The sequence below is a fragment of the Ochotona curzoniae genome, unplaced genomic scaffold (genome assembly GCF_017591425.1).
Source record: "Ochotona curzoniae isolate NIBS_2020 unplaced genomic scaffold, NIBS_Ocur_1.0 contig_1071, whole genome shotgun sequence".
NCBI classification, from domain to species: domain Eukaryota; kingdom Metazoa; phylum Chordata; class Mammalia; order Lagomorpha; family Ochotonidae; genus Ochotona; species Ochotona curzoniae.
In genome coordinates this window covers 23,361,822-23,373,964 of record NW_024464939.1, presented here as the reverse complement: position 1 = coordinate 23,373,964, position 12,143 = coordinate 23,361,822, and the positions used below count along the sequence as shown (strand labels likewise).

At 44.5% G+C, this 12,143-nt stretch overlaps 1 protein-coding gene across 1 annotated transcript in view; it reads right to left on the bottom strand.

Moving 5' to 3' along the window:
- ARMC1 (armadillo repeat containing 1) overlaps positions 1-7,740 on the bottom strand; it is a 35,483-nt gene extending 27,743 nt beyond the window's left edge. Inside the window, exons 1-2 of the mRNA XM_040994967.1 lie at positions 7,595-7,740; positions 427-644 (exon numbers count right to left, since the gene is read on the bottom strand). Coding sequence (XP_040850901.1) covers positions 427-609 — 183 coding nt within the window. The 5' untranslated portion in view covers positions 610-644; positions 7,595-7,740. The remainder of the gene's footprint in view (positions 1-426; positions 645-7,594) is intronic.
- Between the last annotated feature and the right edge of the window lie 4,403 nt (positions 7,741-12,143).

The following is a 12,143-nucleotide window of genomic DNA, read 5'->3' as shown; positions in this document are numbered from 1 at the left end:
AGATAAGAAAGACAGGAAGAGTCCTCCTTGGCATTGTAGAGGACTGGCTCCCGGGCTCCCTCCCATACATACATTAAACTCCACAACGCTCAAATTCCTTACAAAAAATGGCACAGTACTGACATATAACTCACACACACCTTCTTGCATACTTTAAACCATCTGCAGGTCATTTAGAATACAATGTAAATGCTATGTGAACTGCTGCTGTACTGTAAAAAGGTTGTACATGAAAGTAGAAATGGGTTTCTTTCAATCCTTCAGTTAGTTGAATGAAAGAATGCAGAAGCCATGGGGGAATATTTGTACAGAAATTACTCTGTATCCTCTTCTTAATGTTTACAATGTCATCTAACACCTTTTTCAAAATTTTACAACTTTGCGAAGAGTAAAACATTGGGAGGGAAGTTATTAACACCAACTCACGAGCAAAGCTGAGTGGACGACAGAGGGGTTAGGATGGTCCATAAACAGGATCAGGCCAGGCAGACATCCCTGGTCCTGGACGATAGCTCTTCTGTTCAGCGGATCTGCTGCCAAATCCCGCAGCTGGTTGACTACTGACAGAGCATCCGGTTCTTCGTTCATGGTAGAGGAAGAGGAATTCATCTTCTATGCCATGCACATGAAGAAAATCTCAGATTCTGTAGAAAAGGTTCACAAATTAGTTCTAGGCTGCTAAGGTATAATATGGCATCTGGTAAATAACCAGGATTACAGCATCGTTTGAAAGAAACAGATGGGGCCCGGCATGGTAGCATAGTGGTTAAAGTCCTCGCCTTGCACGCAGAGATCCCCACATAGGTACTGGTTCTAGTACCGTTCTAGGGCCAGCGGCCCTGCTTCCCATCCAGCTCCCTGCTTGTGGCCTGTGAAAGCAGTTGGGGATGACCCAAAGCCTTGGGACCCTGCACCCGCATGGGAGACCCCGAGGAGCTCCTGGCTCCTGGCTTCAGATTGGCTCAGCTCCAGCCATTGCAGTCACTTGGGGAGTGAACCATCGGACAGATGATCTTCCTCTCTGTCTCTCCTCCTCTCTGTATGTCCGTCTTTCCAATAAAAATAAATAAATCTTTTTAAAAAAAAAAACAAAAAAGAGAAGAAACAGATGAATCCAAGTCACACAAAAACGTAAGAACTGCCAACTCCACAGTTTGAGAAAAGTTAAATGAACACAAGACGCTGACTGAAGAAATCAAGCTATTTATGTGTGCACAGTGTTTAAAGAACATATGTCGTGCTCAATATTCCAATAAACTCTCTTTTAGCAACACATATTTTAACACTAAAGTCACAATAAACAAGATCTTTATAGTTCAAGCTTGTAACCTTCGATCTGCTTCCTTTCCTCTAGAGCACTTCTGGCCCTAAGACAAGAGCCTGGAGTGGTGGTGGGGGGGGGAGGCGGGATGAGTGGCTTGCTGGCAGCCTTTCCCCAACCCTATTCATCTATGAACAAAAACAGCTTACTGGGTCTTGAAAAGATAAAATCCTTTAGAAAAAAAAAAAGGAAGAATGCAAGAATGTTGAACCTAGAATCCACCAAGGGTACCCTGCTTCTGCTCAGGCTAGCCACGCCTAGGAGACCGCATCAAGTCTGAACCGCAGAGATCTGTCCACCTCTGCGCGTGCCATCTTCTGCCACCTATTAGGAAAGCAAGAATAGCAGCAGTCTCCAAGAAGTTACATAACACCACCCAGGTCACAAAATCTAATTAGTGCAGTACTGGGCTGAAATCTCACTAATTCCTAAAATGGTGAGCTTTCCACTAAGCATACAGATCCTGTAAAGTCAACATATCCTTTTCCACACAAATTACGTGTTTTAGAAAAGCTACCATGCAAGACTTAATAAAGCCAAAGAAACAAAATTCCAAGGGATGATCTGGATATTTTCAAGGGATAATCTTCACACATACAGAAAATAAAAAATTAACTTCAATTAATCACAATGCATAGCATAATTCCTTATCCGAACTACACAGCTTTGAGCTTTCAGTAACAATGTCAACTGTGAAGGTAACAGGATCAAGATGACTCCTTACATTCAATGGGATGACTACAAAGTTACTTTGAGGAGAAAAAGCAAAAAAGCAGAACTGGCCTCACTTTGCAGTGAAACCTGCAAAGCTTTCAGCATAAAGTAATGGTCCTGGGGAGGGGAGCAGGAGACACAGATCAGAGGGGCTCAGTGTTGGGATTTTGCCAGATATCTGAATATTTGCATTTATAAATCGAGATATTGGGGATCTAAGTCTAAAAAAGAAATCCATGGCCTTTCCCTGTGCACCTTATATACAAACCCTGCAGGTAATTTTGCACATTTTTTTAAAATAAATCTTTTATTTAAAAGACTTATTTAATTGGAAAGTCAGACATACAGGGAGGAGGAGAGATAGAGAGGAAGATCCTTCCTCCGCTGATTCACTCCCCCACACACACACCCCCACCACCAAGTGGCTGCATTGGCTGGAGTTGAGCTGATCTGAGCTGATCTAAAGCCAGGAGCCAGGATCCTCTGCTGGGTCTCCCACACGGGTGCAGGGTCCCAGGGCTTTGGGCCATCCTTGACTGCTTTCCCAGGCCACAAGCAGAGAGCTGGATGGGAAGTGGGACCGCCAGGATTAGAACCAGCGCCCTTATGGGATTCTGGCATATGCAAGGTGAGGACTTTAGCCACTAGGTTACCACGCAGGGTCCTTCCCTTGCACAATGTTTTTAATCATTTTGGTGCATAAAACAAAATTTCATGTTGTATGATTTCCAACAACTCAAAAAGTCTTAGATTCTGGAGCGTTTCACATTTCAGGTGAGGCATGCTCAGCCTGTACTTCTCCCATGACAATTACCAACGCAGTCAATGTAAGAAAGGGGGCTGCCATGTGACTTACACCCAGACTCCATCACTTGGTATCCTTTGGGATTTGAGGCAAAGTCCTTAAACAGTCTCTTCACCAGGAAAATCAGATTATGACAGCTACCAAATAGCTTACTGCACAGATGAAATGATAACACACAAAAAAGGCTTAGACTAGACCTAGCACATGGTAAACAGTAATTGACAGAATTGAGTTACAGTATCAGAAATCCATGAAAACCAGTAAGATAACTCAAAACTGTATTAGATATAAGTCAGCAATTTAAAAACCACTAAGTTTGGGCCTGGCATGGTAGCCTAGCAGCTAAAGTCCTTGCCTTGCATAAGTCGGGATCCTATATGGGCGCTGGTTCTAATCCCGGCAGCCTCGTTTCCCATCCAGCTCCCTGCCTGTGGCCTGGGAAAGTATTAGAGAGCGGCCCCAAAGCCTTGGGATCCGCATAGGAGACCGGGAAGAGCTCCTGGCTCCTGGCTTTGGATTGGCTCAGCCCAGATCACTGTGGCTACTTGGGGAGTGAATCAGCAGATGGAAGATCTTTCTGTCTGTCTCTCCTCCTTTCTATGTATGCCTTTCCAATAAAAATAAATAAATCTAAAAAAAAAAAAAACCACACTAAGGTTCTTTAACTCAAACAACATGGTAAATATAAATATATATACACACAAAGAATATATATCTTTTTCAAATGAAAAATATTAATGTATTTCAGAAATCTCCAAGAAAATACCAAAGGAAAGGTTCCCAGAAAGAGGGCTTTGATAAGACAGTATTGCTAGATAATCTTCTCAAAGTATTACAGCTTTGATAGTAATTTTTAAGGTCAGTATAAAAAGTAAACACAAAAGGAGTTGCCATTTGGCACAACAATCAAGACACCACTTGAGACGCCCACATGTCACACCGTACTGCTTCTATTCTGTTTCCTGTTACTGTGTTCCAGGAGGCAGGAAGAGATGGCTTAAGTACTTGGGTCCCATCCACTACCCAAGACCCACACCAAGTCCCAGACTCCTGGCTTCAGCCTGGCACAGCCTTAGCTATTGAAGCTATTTGGAAAGTGACCAACAGATGGAAGGTCTCTCTCTGTTTCACAAAGAAATTAATCTTTAAAGAAAAAATCAATAAAAAGAAACAAAGCAAAAGCGACAGAAAGAACACCCACAGACTACGAGGTCTAACTCCATGTTGCCTCTCGGCTGCCTCTATTAATCAGCATGTTGAAGAGCACGGTTTACAAACCTCATACCCACAAGATTTCCAGGCGTCAGCAGCACAGCAAATCCTATCCAAATGGACCCCGCAGAACTAATTACCAGCTTAAAGTCAACTATCAGAGTTGGGCATTTGGGATAGTGGTTAAAATGATGCATCCTGGATCAGAATGCCCGAGTTCAAGTTGTGGTTGACATCTTGGCTCTACTCCTGATGCTAGCCTTCTGCTAAGACACACCAGCAGGTGGACACAGCAGGTGATGGCTGAAGCAGCTGGATCCACGCCATCCGTGTGAGACCCAGAGGGTTCTTCCCAGTACCTAGCTTCATGCCAGCCTTACTGCAGCTGCTGTGGGCATTTGGGGACTAAACCAACAGAAAAGACAACTCTCTGCCTTCCCAAATATAAACAAATATGCTCACTGATGGCCTTTTCTAGAACACTACCTTGGATGGGAATGTTTTGTTGTCTAAATAATACGTAGACCTTGAAAAGGTAAAACTTTCTTTTTCCTTTGAGATAAACAAAAGTCAAAACAGTTAAAGCTACCAATCCTCAAAGCCTACTAAAGACAGGGCTCAAATCAGGATTTACCTAGAAAAATGTCCACAATACCAGGAGACACCAAAAACCTGAGCTGACACAGCAGGCAGACCTGGAGTCAAGGGGCACGCTTCCAATGACTGTTAAAGAAGCCTGGGACCCTGCAGCTACATGTGAGACCCAGAAGAAGCTCCTGGTTCCTGGCTTCAGATGTGCTAGGTTTCAACTATTGTAGCCATGTGGGGAGTGAACCAGGGGATGGAAGATCTTTCTGTTTCTCCTTCTCTCTATAAACTTGCCTTTCCAATGCAGTATGTGTGTGTGCGTGTGTGTGTGTGTGTGTGTGCGCGTGTGTGTGTCTTTAAAAAAATTATTCACTCCCCAAATACCAATAACAACTAGAGCTGAGCTGATCTGAAGCCACAAGCTTTTTCTGGGTCTCCCAAATGGGCACAGGCTCCCAAGTCTTTGGGCCATCCTCTGCTACTTTCCCAGGCCATGAGCAGGAAGCTAGATGGGAAGTAGAGCAGCTGGGATATGAACTGGTACCCACAGCAGATCCAAGAATTGCAAGGGGAAGATCAGTCAAAGGAGCCATCATACCAGGTTCCCAAAATAAACAAATATATTTCAAAAAAAAATCAAGTTATTTCTGAAACAAATAAGAACCACTAAAGTTCACCTCCATCTAGAAAAGTATGACTCTTAAAAAATCACAATGAACATCTATGTTTAACCCTTAATGCCTGAACTAGAACTATAAAAATTTCTCTAATTACTGAACAACACAAGATTATGTGAATTTGAGACTGGCTTTCAATTTTTTATTACCAGACAGCCAAAATAATAAACTGGAAAAACCACGAGCAAACACAACCCCTTCCTTCCAAAGAAAACTGATCAGAAAATTTTGATTAATGAAGCAAAACTGTGGGGAGCAGGGGCAAGTTCAGGACAGAATCAGGCTGTACCCAGACTATGTATAAGTAAACACAAGGTTTGTGAAACTTTAACATGCCTTTTGTGTCAGCCTGCCTCTTATTTTTAAGACTAATACATGATGTCTCACAAAAGTTTTCAACTACTGTATTCTTGTGTACTTTAAAATTTTGAATCCCAGCGTGATAGCCTAGTGGCTAAAGTCCTTGCCTTGCATAAGCCGGGATCCCATATGGGTGCCAGTTCTAATCCCAGTTGCTCTGCTTCCCATCCAGCTCCCTGCTTGTGGCCTGGGAAAGCAGTTGAGGATGACCCAAAGCCTTGGGACCCTGAATCCACATGGGAGACCCAGAAGAAGCTCCTTGCTCCTGGCTTCAGATCAGCTCAGCTCAGGCTATTGCGGCCACTTGGTGAGTGAACCAACAAATGGAAGATCTTTCTCTGTGTATCTCTTCTCTCTGTAAATGCCTTTCCAATGAAAAGAAATAAATCTTAAAAAAAAAAAAAAATGATTTTAGACAGCTGGAGCCAGAGCCCTGGGATAGCAACTTAAGCTTCCATCTACAGTGCCATAAGCGGCAATGATTGGAGTCTTGGCTGCTCTACTTGCTACCCAGTTCCCTGCTGATCGCAGGGAAAGCAGTGGAAGATGGCCCAAGTCATGGGGCGACATGGAGAAAGCTCCTGGCTCCAGACCAGCTCAGTACCAGTTACTGTAGTCATTTGGGGAGTGAACCAGCAGATAGAAGAACTCTTTCACTCCGTTCTCCTTCTCCCTATAAATCTGCCTTTCCAATAAAAATAAATACTTAAAAAAAAAGATTTCTGACAGATAAGCAAAAAATTTGTCACTACTGGTGTATTTTAAACTTATGGTAACTTGCTGCTCACTTGGCAGCACATATGCTAAAACTATGCAAATGATGCAGTTTGGCAGCGGGTGGAAATGGACCCTGTCTCTCCCCATTGTAGTCTTACTGGAACACATGCACATGGATATATTGCAGCTCATTATCTTCTCTTCCTTGTTAAATCTGGACTATTAAATCATCCTAAAGCCATGAATGCTCACTCCTACACCTATGAACCCCCTGAGCACCTCCAGGCCCTTGGCCAACACGCCCACACCGCACGTCGGAGCCCCTGGGTTCTGACCCATCTCCTGACTCCAGCTTCCCATTACACACAGACGCTCAGAGTCAGGTCTGCCCACACTGTGTTCCTGCGTGCTGCAGTTACCTCACAGACAGGAACCCTCGCTCTCCACTTCTGTCTCTTGTTTTGCTTTGTTTTGTTTTACCATAAGAAGTAAATTCTGAGTCCGTGGCAGACATGGGACCTGGGATTCTGCTTTATGTCCAACGGGGCTCCCGTGAGGTCTGTGGCAGCCAAGACTTGCCATTTATTTCACAGGATTATTTGATCCTTCCATGCTAAGTAACCCAAGCTTTCCTTGGCGCTCTCTCTCTCTCTCTCTCTCTCTCTCTTTTTTAATGACATAAGCTTGGAGAGGAGATCTGGCTTTCCCCTCACGTGCAACTAACTGCAACTCCAAGAAATTAGATTGCCTCCTCGCAGCCAGTTTCCTCACCTCGGCAAGCGCGTGTGGCTCACTACGACCCAAGCCAATAAAGCAAACCACGAGATGGTCAGCAAGGGACAAATCCGAGGACACTGCATCCCGTGGGGCCTGCTACTCCGAGCCGTAGGAGTTATCTCCCGTCAGCCGTGACCCCGTCACAGAAGGCCTGCGAACCACAGAGTGCCCTTGCCAAGAGCAGTGCTCGAGACACTGGCTGAGCAGCTGCAACCACGAACAAAGTCGCTAAGGAACAACAGAGAAGAGGGGCTGGCCACAGCCGGGCGCTAGGAGGACAGAGAGGAAGCCCACCACGCGAGCATTTCCACGGGACACAGCGGAGGAGGGCGTTTCCGAGCGTCCCCGCCGGTTCGCAGGTGCCCCGGCCCCGCGGCCTCCCAGTCTCCCGCGCTTTGTCCGCCGCCCCTGGACCCCACCTACCGCTGCAGGGTCCTAGGAGGCCGCAGCCTCCGCACCATCAGGGCCACGCCGAGGAGTGAGCACGGCCCACGCCGGTCGCAGCCGCCGCCTCGGAGATCGCCAACAATCCCACCAACTCCAAGAGCACAGGCGCCGAGGAGCTGGCGGGGGAAGGCTCTGCAGAGTTCCCCCGGTGACCCTGTCACCTCCGCCGGTTCTGCCCTCCCATTGGCTGGTGATGGGGCCACAGCGATGAAACGTATCCAGTCAGTGAAGACCTTCTGAGAGCCAGTCCTTCATTGGTGCACTGGAGAAATGCACTCAGTGTCTAATGGGCAGGCCCAATGAGGGCCCGGGATACTGAATTGGCCCTAGCGACGCCCTATCCAGCATGCCGGAACCGCAGACCGGGATTCAGGCAGGACGCCTTAGGCGTCTCCGGACTACAATTCCCAGCTCCCGGGGCTGGGAGGCTCTCGGGGCTGCTGAGTTCGGAAGCCCGGCCCGACTCTTTCAGGTCTAACAACAAAGCAGTTGCTTTTCTTTCCTTGAGTTTCAGTTCATAATCTTTAAACATCTTTTAGTTTCTTCTTTTTTCTTTTTTCGGCTTTACCTTAGCAGTGTATTAGATGTGCTTTTCATTTGCTTCATTTCTCGTTGGGGTCAGTTGTGTTAGAAGCAAAGCGAAGGCCACCAGACTCCTTTTTTAAAAGGAGTATTTTTATTTCGGAAATAATTTTTTTTCTTGGGATGTTCTTACGATCTTTAGACGATTTACTCAAATTCTTCGGAAAGTATTGTTAAATATTGTTAATGAGAGTAAGGATGATGTATTTGTTTTATAGATTGCAGCCACTGACTTTTGTTGTTGTTTGGATTGTTGTTTTGTTTTGTTTTGTTTTTTAAAATAGATTTCTTTTGTTTATAAAAAGCATTCCTTTGCATGTAAAGATGCCAGAGATCAACAGTGGAGAGTAATCAGTTCGCTGTATTTTGCATGTGTTCTTTCACAGTTTAGTTCTGCCCTACAGGTCATGAATTGTAAGTAGAAGGAATCAGGGCTGCAATAGGGAGCGAGTGTGGGTGAAGAGTAAACATCCAGGCTGTGTTCTCTGCCAACACCTCGGCAGAGAATTTAAAAAAAAAACTACTTCTGCTTTTATTGTGTTCCAATGTGTTTAGTCTGATTTTTTTTTTAAGATTTACCTATTTTTTTATTACAAAGTCAGATATACAGAGAGAAGGAGAGACAGGAAGCTCTTCCGTCCGATAATTCACTCCCCAAGTGAGTACAACGGCCAGTACCGCGCCAAGCTGAAGCCAAGAACCAGGAGCTTCCTCTGGGTCGCCCACACGGGTGCAGGATCCCAAGGCTTTAGGTAGTCCTCGACTGCCTTCCCAGGCCACAAACAAGGAGCTGGATGGGAAGCAGGCTGCTGGGATTAGGATTAGAACCGGCGCCTATATGGGATCCCAGTGCCTTCAAGGAGAGGGCTTTAGCCACTAGGCCATGGCTCCAGGCGCCTGATCTTTTGATAAACTCTACAAGACAGGAGTGAAGTGAAGTAGAAAACCATTATTTGTCTGTTTCCTACCATTTACACAATTGAAAGCCATAATTGACAGGATTTCTGTTTCCTGAAGCCACAGGAAGGTGTGGTTGTAGGTGAACATTCAGGTGAAATTAAAGCGATGGTGCGTAATGTCTAGTGTTGAAGGGCCAGTCTTACTTACAGGAACTTGCAACCAGCCAACTATTGAAACGGAAACAGGAGTAAGAGGAGGAAAAGAAATTGTAACTGTAGAAAGCTGTAGAAAAGTAAACAAAAAAAGTTCAAAAGACACAGCCAAGTTAAACATAACCCTTCTGGTTGGGTAAATCAACTTTTGTTCAGAATTCTTATTAAAACAACTCAATAAAACATAGGAAAGTAAACTTGATATTTTTAATTACATTTTGTATGGGGAAGAGAAACTACACTTTGCATTTTCCCTAGTGAATAGGGCAGAAGTTTTAGCAGCTGCCAGAATAACTCTTCCAGAAGTTTAGAATCCAAAATTAAACCTCATCACATTTAAGTATTGAGACTAATTCTGCCATTAAAATGTGGAGATTAAATGAGATTAATGTACTGGGTAGATGCCTAACATTATTCATAAAACAAATAATGATTTCCTGGTGGCTTTGTAGCCTGACAGGTAAAGCCGCTTACTGTGGTGCCAGCATCCTAAATGAGTGCCAATTCTAGTCCTGCCAGCTCTACTTCCAGTCCAGCTCCCCTAGCATAGGGACCCCTAGTGCTGGCACCCACGTAAGAGACCCAAAAGCAGCTCCTGGCTCCTGGCTTTGACCTGACCCAGCCTTGATCGTTTTACCATTTGGGGAGCAATTCTGTAAGGTTGCATTTCAAATAAATAAATGAATTTTTTAAAAATAAGTCTCCTAAGCTTTGGTGGATTACAAGCCTCAAAGGAAATCTTGAAGGTCTTAAGAATTAATTCCCACAGTAAGAATGTCTTTACCTGACACTAATGAAGAGTTGCTGCCTGTGAGTCATTGTTTGTCTCAGCTGTGAATATTTGGCTACAGAACTCACTGGAATATCAAGTTTCTCAATAGCTGTGATGCTTAAGACATGATTCAGTTACTGGCAACTTCATTTCATTGTTTAACAGACAGTTGTGTGTTTGTTTGGTAAGCATATACAGTGTGACATGGGTGGTCCTAACTATAGATTCAAACATAAGGCAAAGCATAATCCCTACCCTTCTAATTTAAGGAGCTCAAGAAACAAAGTGATTCCTGAGACATGTTAACAAAGCAACAATTACAGCGGTGGTGTTGTGGCACAGTGCATAAAGTCACAACCTACAACACTGGTATCCCACATGGGTGCCAATTTGTGTCCCAGATGCTCCACTTCCCATCCAACTCCCTGCTGGTGTGCCTGGAAAAACAATGGAAAATGGCCCAAGTGTTTGGGCGCTGGCCATCTGTGGCAGTTCAATACCAGCTGTTGTAGCCATTTTGAAAATGAACCAGTAGATGGAAGAGCTCTGTCTATCCTTGTGTCTCTCCTTTGAACTCTGTAACTCTTTCATATCAATTTTTAAACTTTAAAATAAAAACATGAAAATACAATTTTATATTGAAGAAAAATTTAAAATAGAAGCTCTATCTGAATGAAAATAACAATGTGTCCATAATTGCATCATTTACCAAAACAGTAAACTCCAGATGTATTAAAAAGCTCAATTTTTACAGACTATATATGTAACCTAGAAGTAAGGAATGTATTTAGTATTTTTAAAATTTATTTATTAATTTGAAAGGCAAAACAAGAGAGAGTTCTTCCATCCTCTGCCTTACTACCCAAATGTACACAACAGTATGGACTGGGCTGAAGCCAGGAACTCTGTTAAGGTCTTCAATGTGGACCACCTTCCCCTGCTTCTCCAGGCACATTAGCAGGATAGGGTATGCCAGCTTATCTAGATTTGTCACACCAAATTCCAAGGATCATTGTAGAGATTTATTATTATTGGGGCCCAGAGTATTGGCCTGGTGGCTAAAGTCCTTGCCTTGAACATACCGGGATTCCATATGAGCACCGGTTCTAATCCCGGCAGGTCCACTTCCCATCCAGCTCCCTGCTTGTGGTCTGGCGGAGCAGTCGAGGACGGCCCAAAACTTTGGAATCCTGCACCCGCATGGGAGACCTGGAGGCAGCTCCTGGCTCCTGGCTTCAGATAGGTGCAGCACAGGCCGTGGTGGTCACTTTAGGAGTGAATAATCGGATGGAAGATATTCCTCTCTGTCTCTCCTGCTCTCTGTATATCTGATTTTCCAATATAAATAAATAAATAAGTATTTATTTATTTATTATTAGTATTATTATTATCATCATTGGAAAGTCAGATTTACAGAGAGAAGGAAAGACAGAAAAAGATCTTCCATCAGTTGGTTCATTCCTCAGGTGGCAGCAACAGCTGGAGCTGAGCTAGTCCAAAGCTTAGAGCCAGGAACTTTGTGGGTTTCCCATGTTGGTGCAGGGTGCCAAGGCCTTGGGCCATCCTCTACTGATTTCCCAGGCCACGAGCAGGGTGCAGGATGGGAAGTGGAACAACTGGGACACGAACCGGCACCCATATTGGATCATGTAAGAGGAGATTTAGCCACTGGGCCACAGTACCAGGCATCCAGAAGCCACATTTTAAAAAAAAAGTCTGGGGCCTGATGGCGTGGCCTAGCAGCTAAAGTCCTCGCCTTGAACGTGCAGGGATTTCATATAAGCACCGATTCTAATCTTGGCAGCTCCACTTGCCATCCAGCTCCCTGCTTGTGGCCTGGGAAAGCAGTTGAGGACGGCCCAAAGTTTTGGGACTCTGCACCTGTGTGGGAGACCTGGAGAAGTTCCTGTATCCTGGCTTTAGATCATTGCACACACTTGGGGAGTGAATCATCCAACAGAAGATCTACCTCTCTGTCTCCTGTTCTCTGTATGTCTGACTTTCCAATAAAAATAACTAAATCTTTTTAAAAAGAGAAATCTGGAAAGCAGAAGTTAAC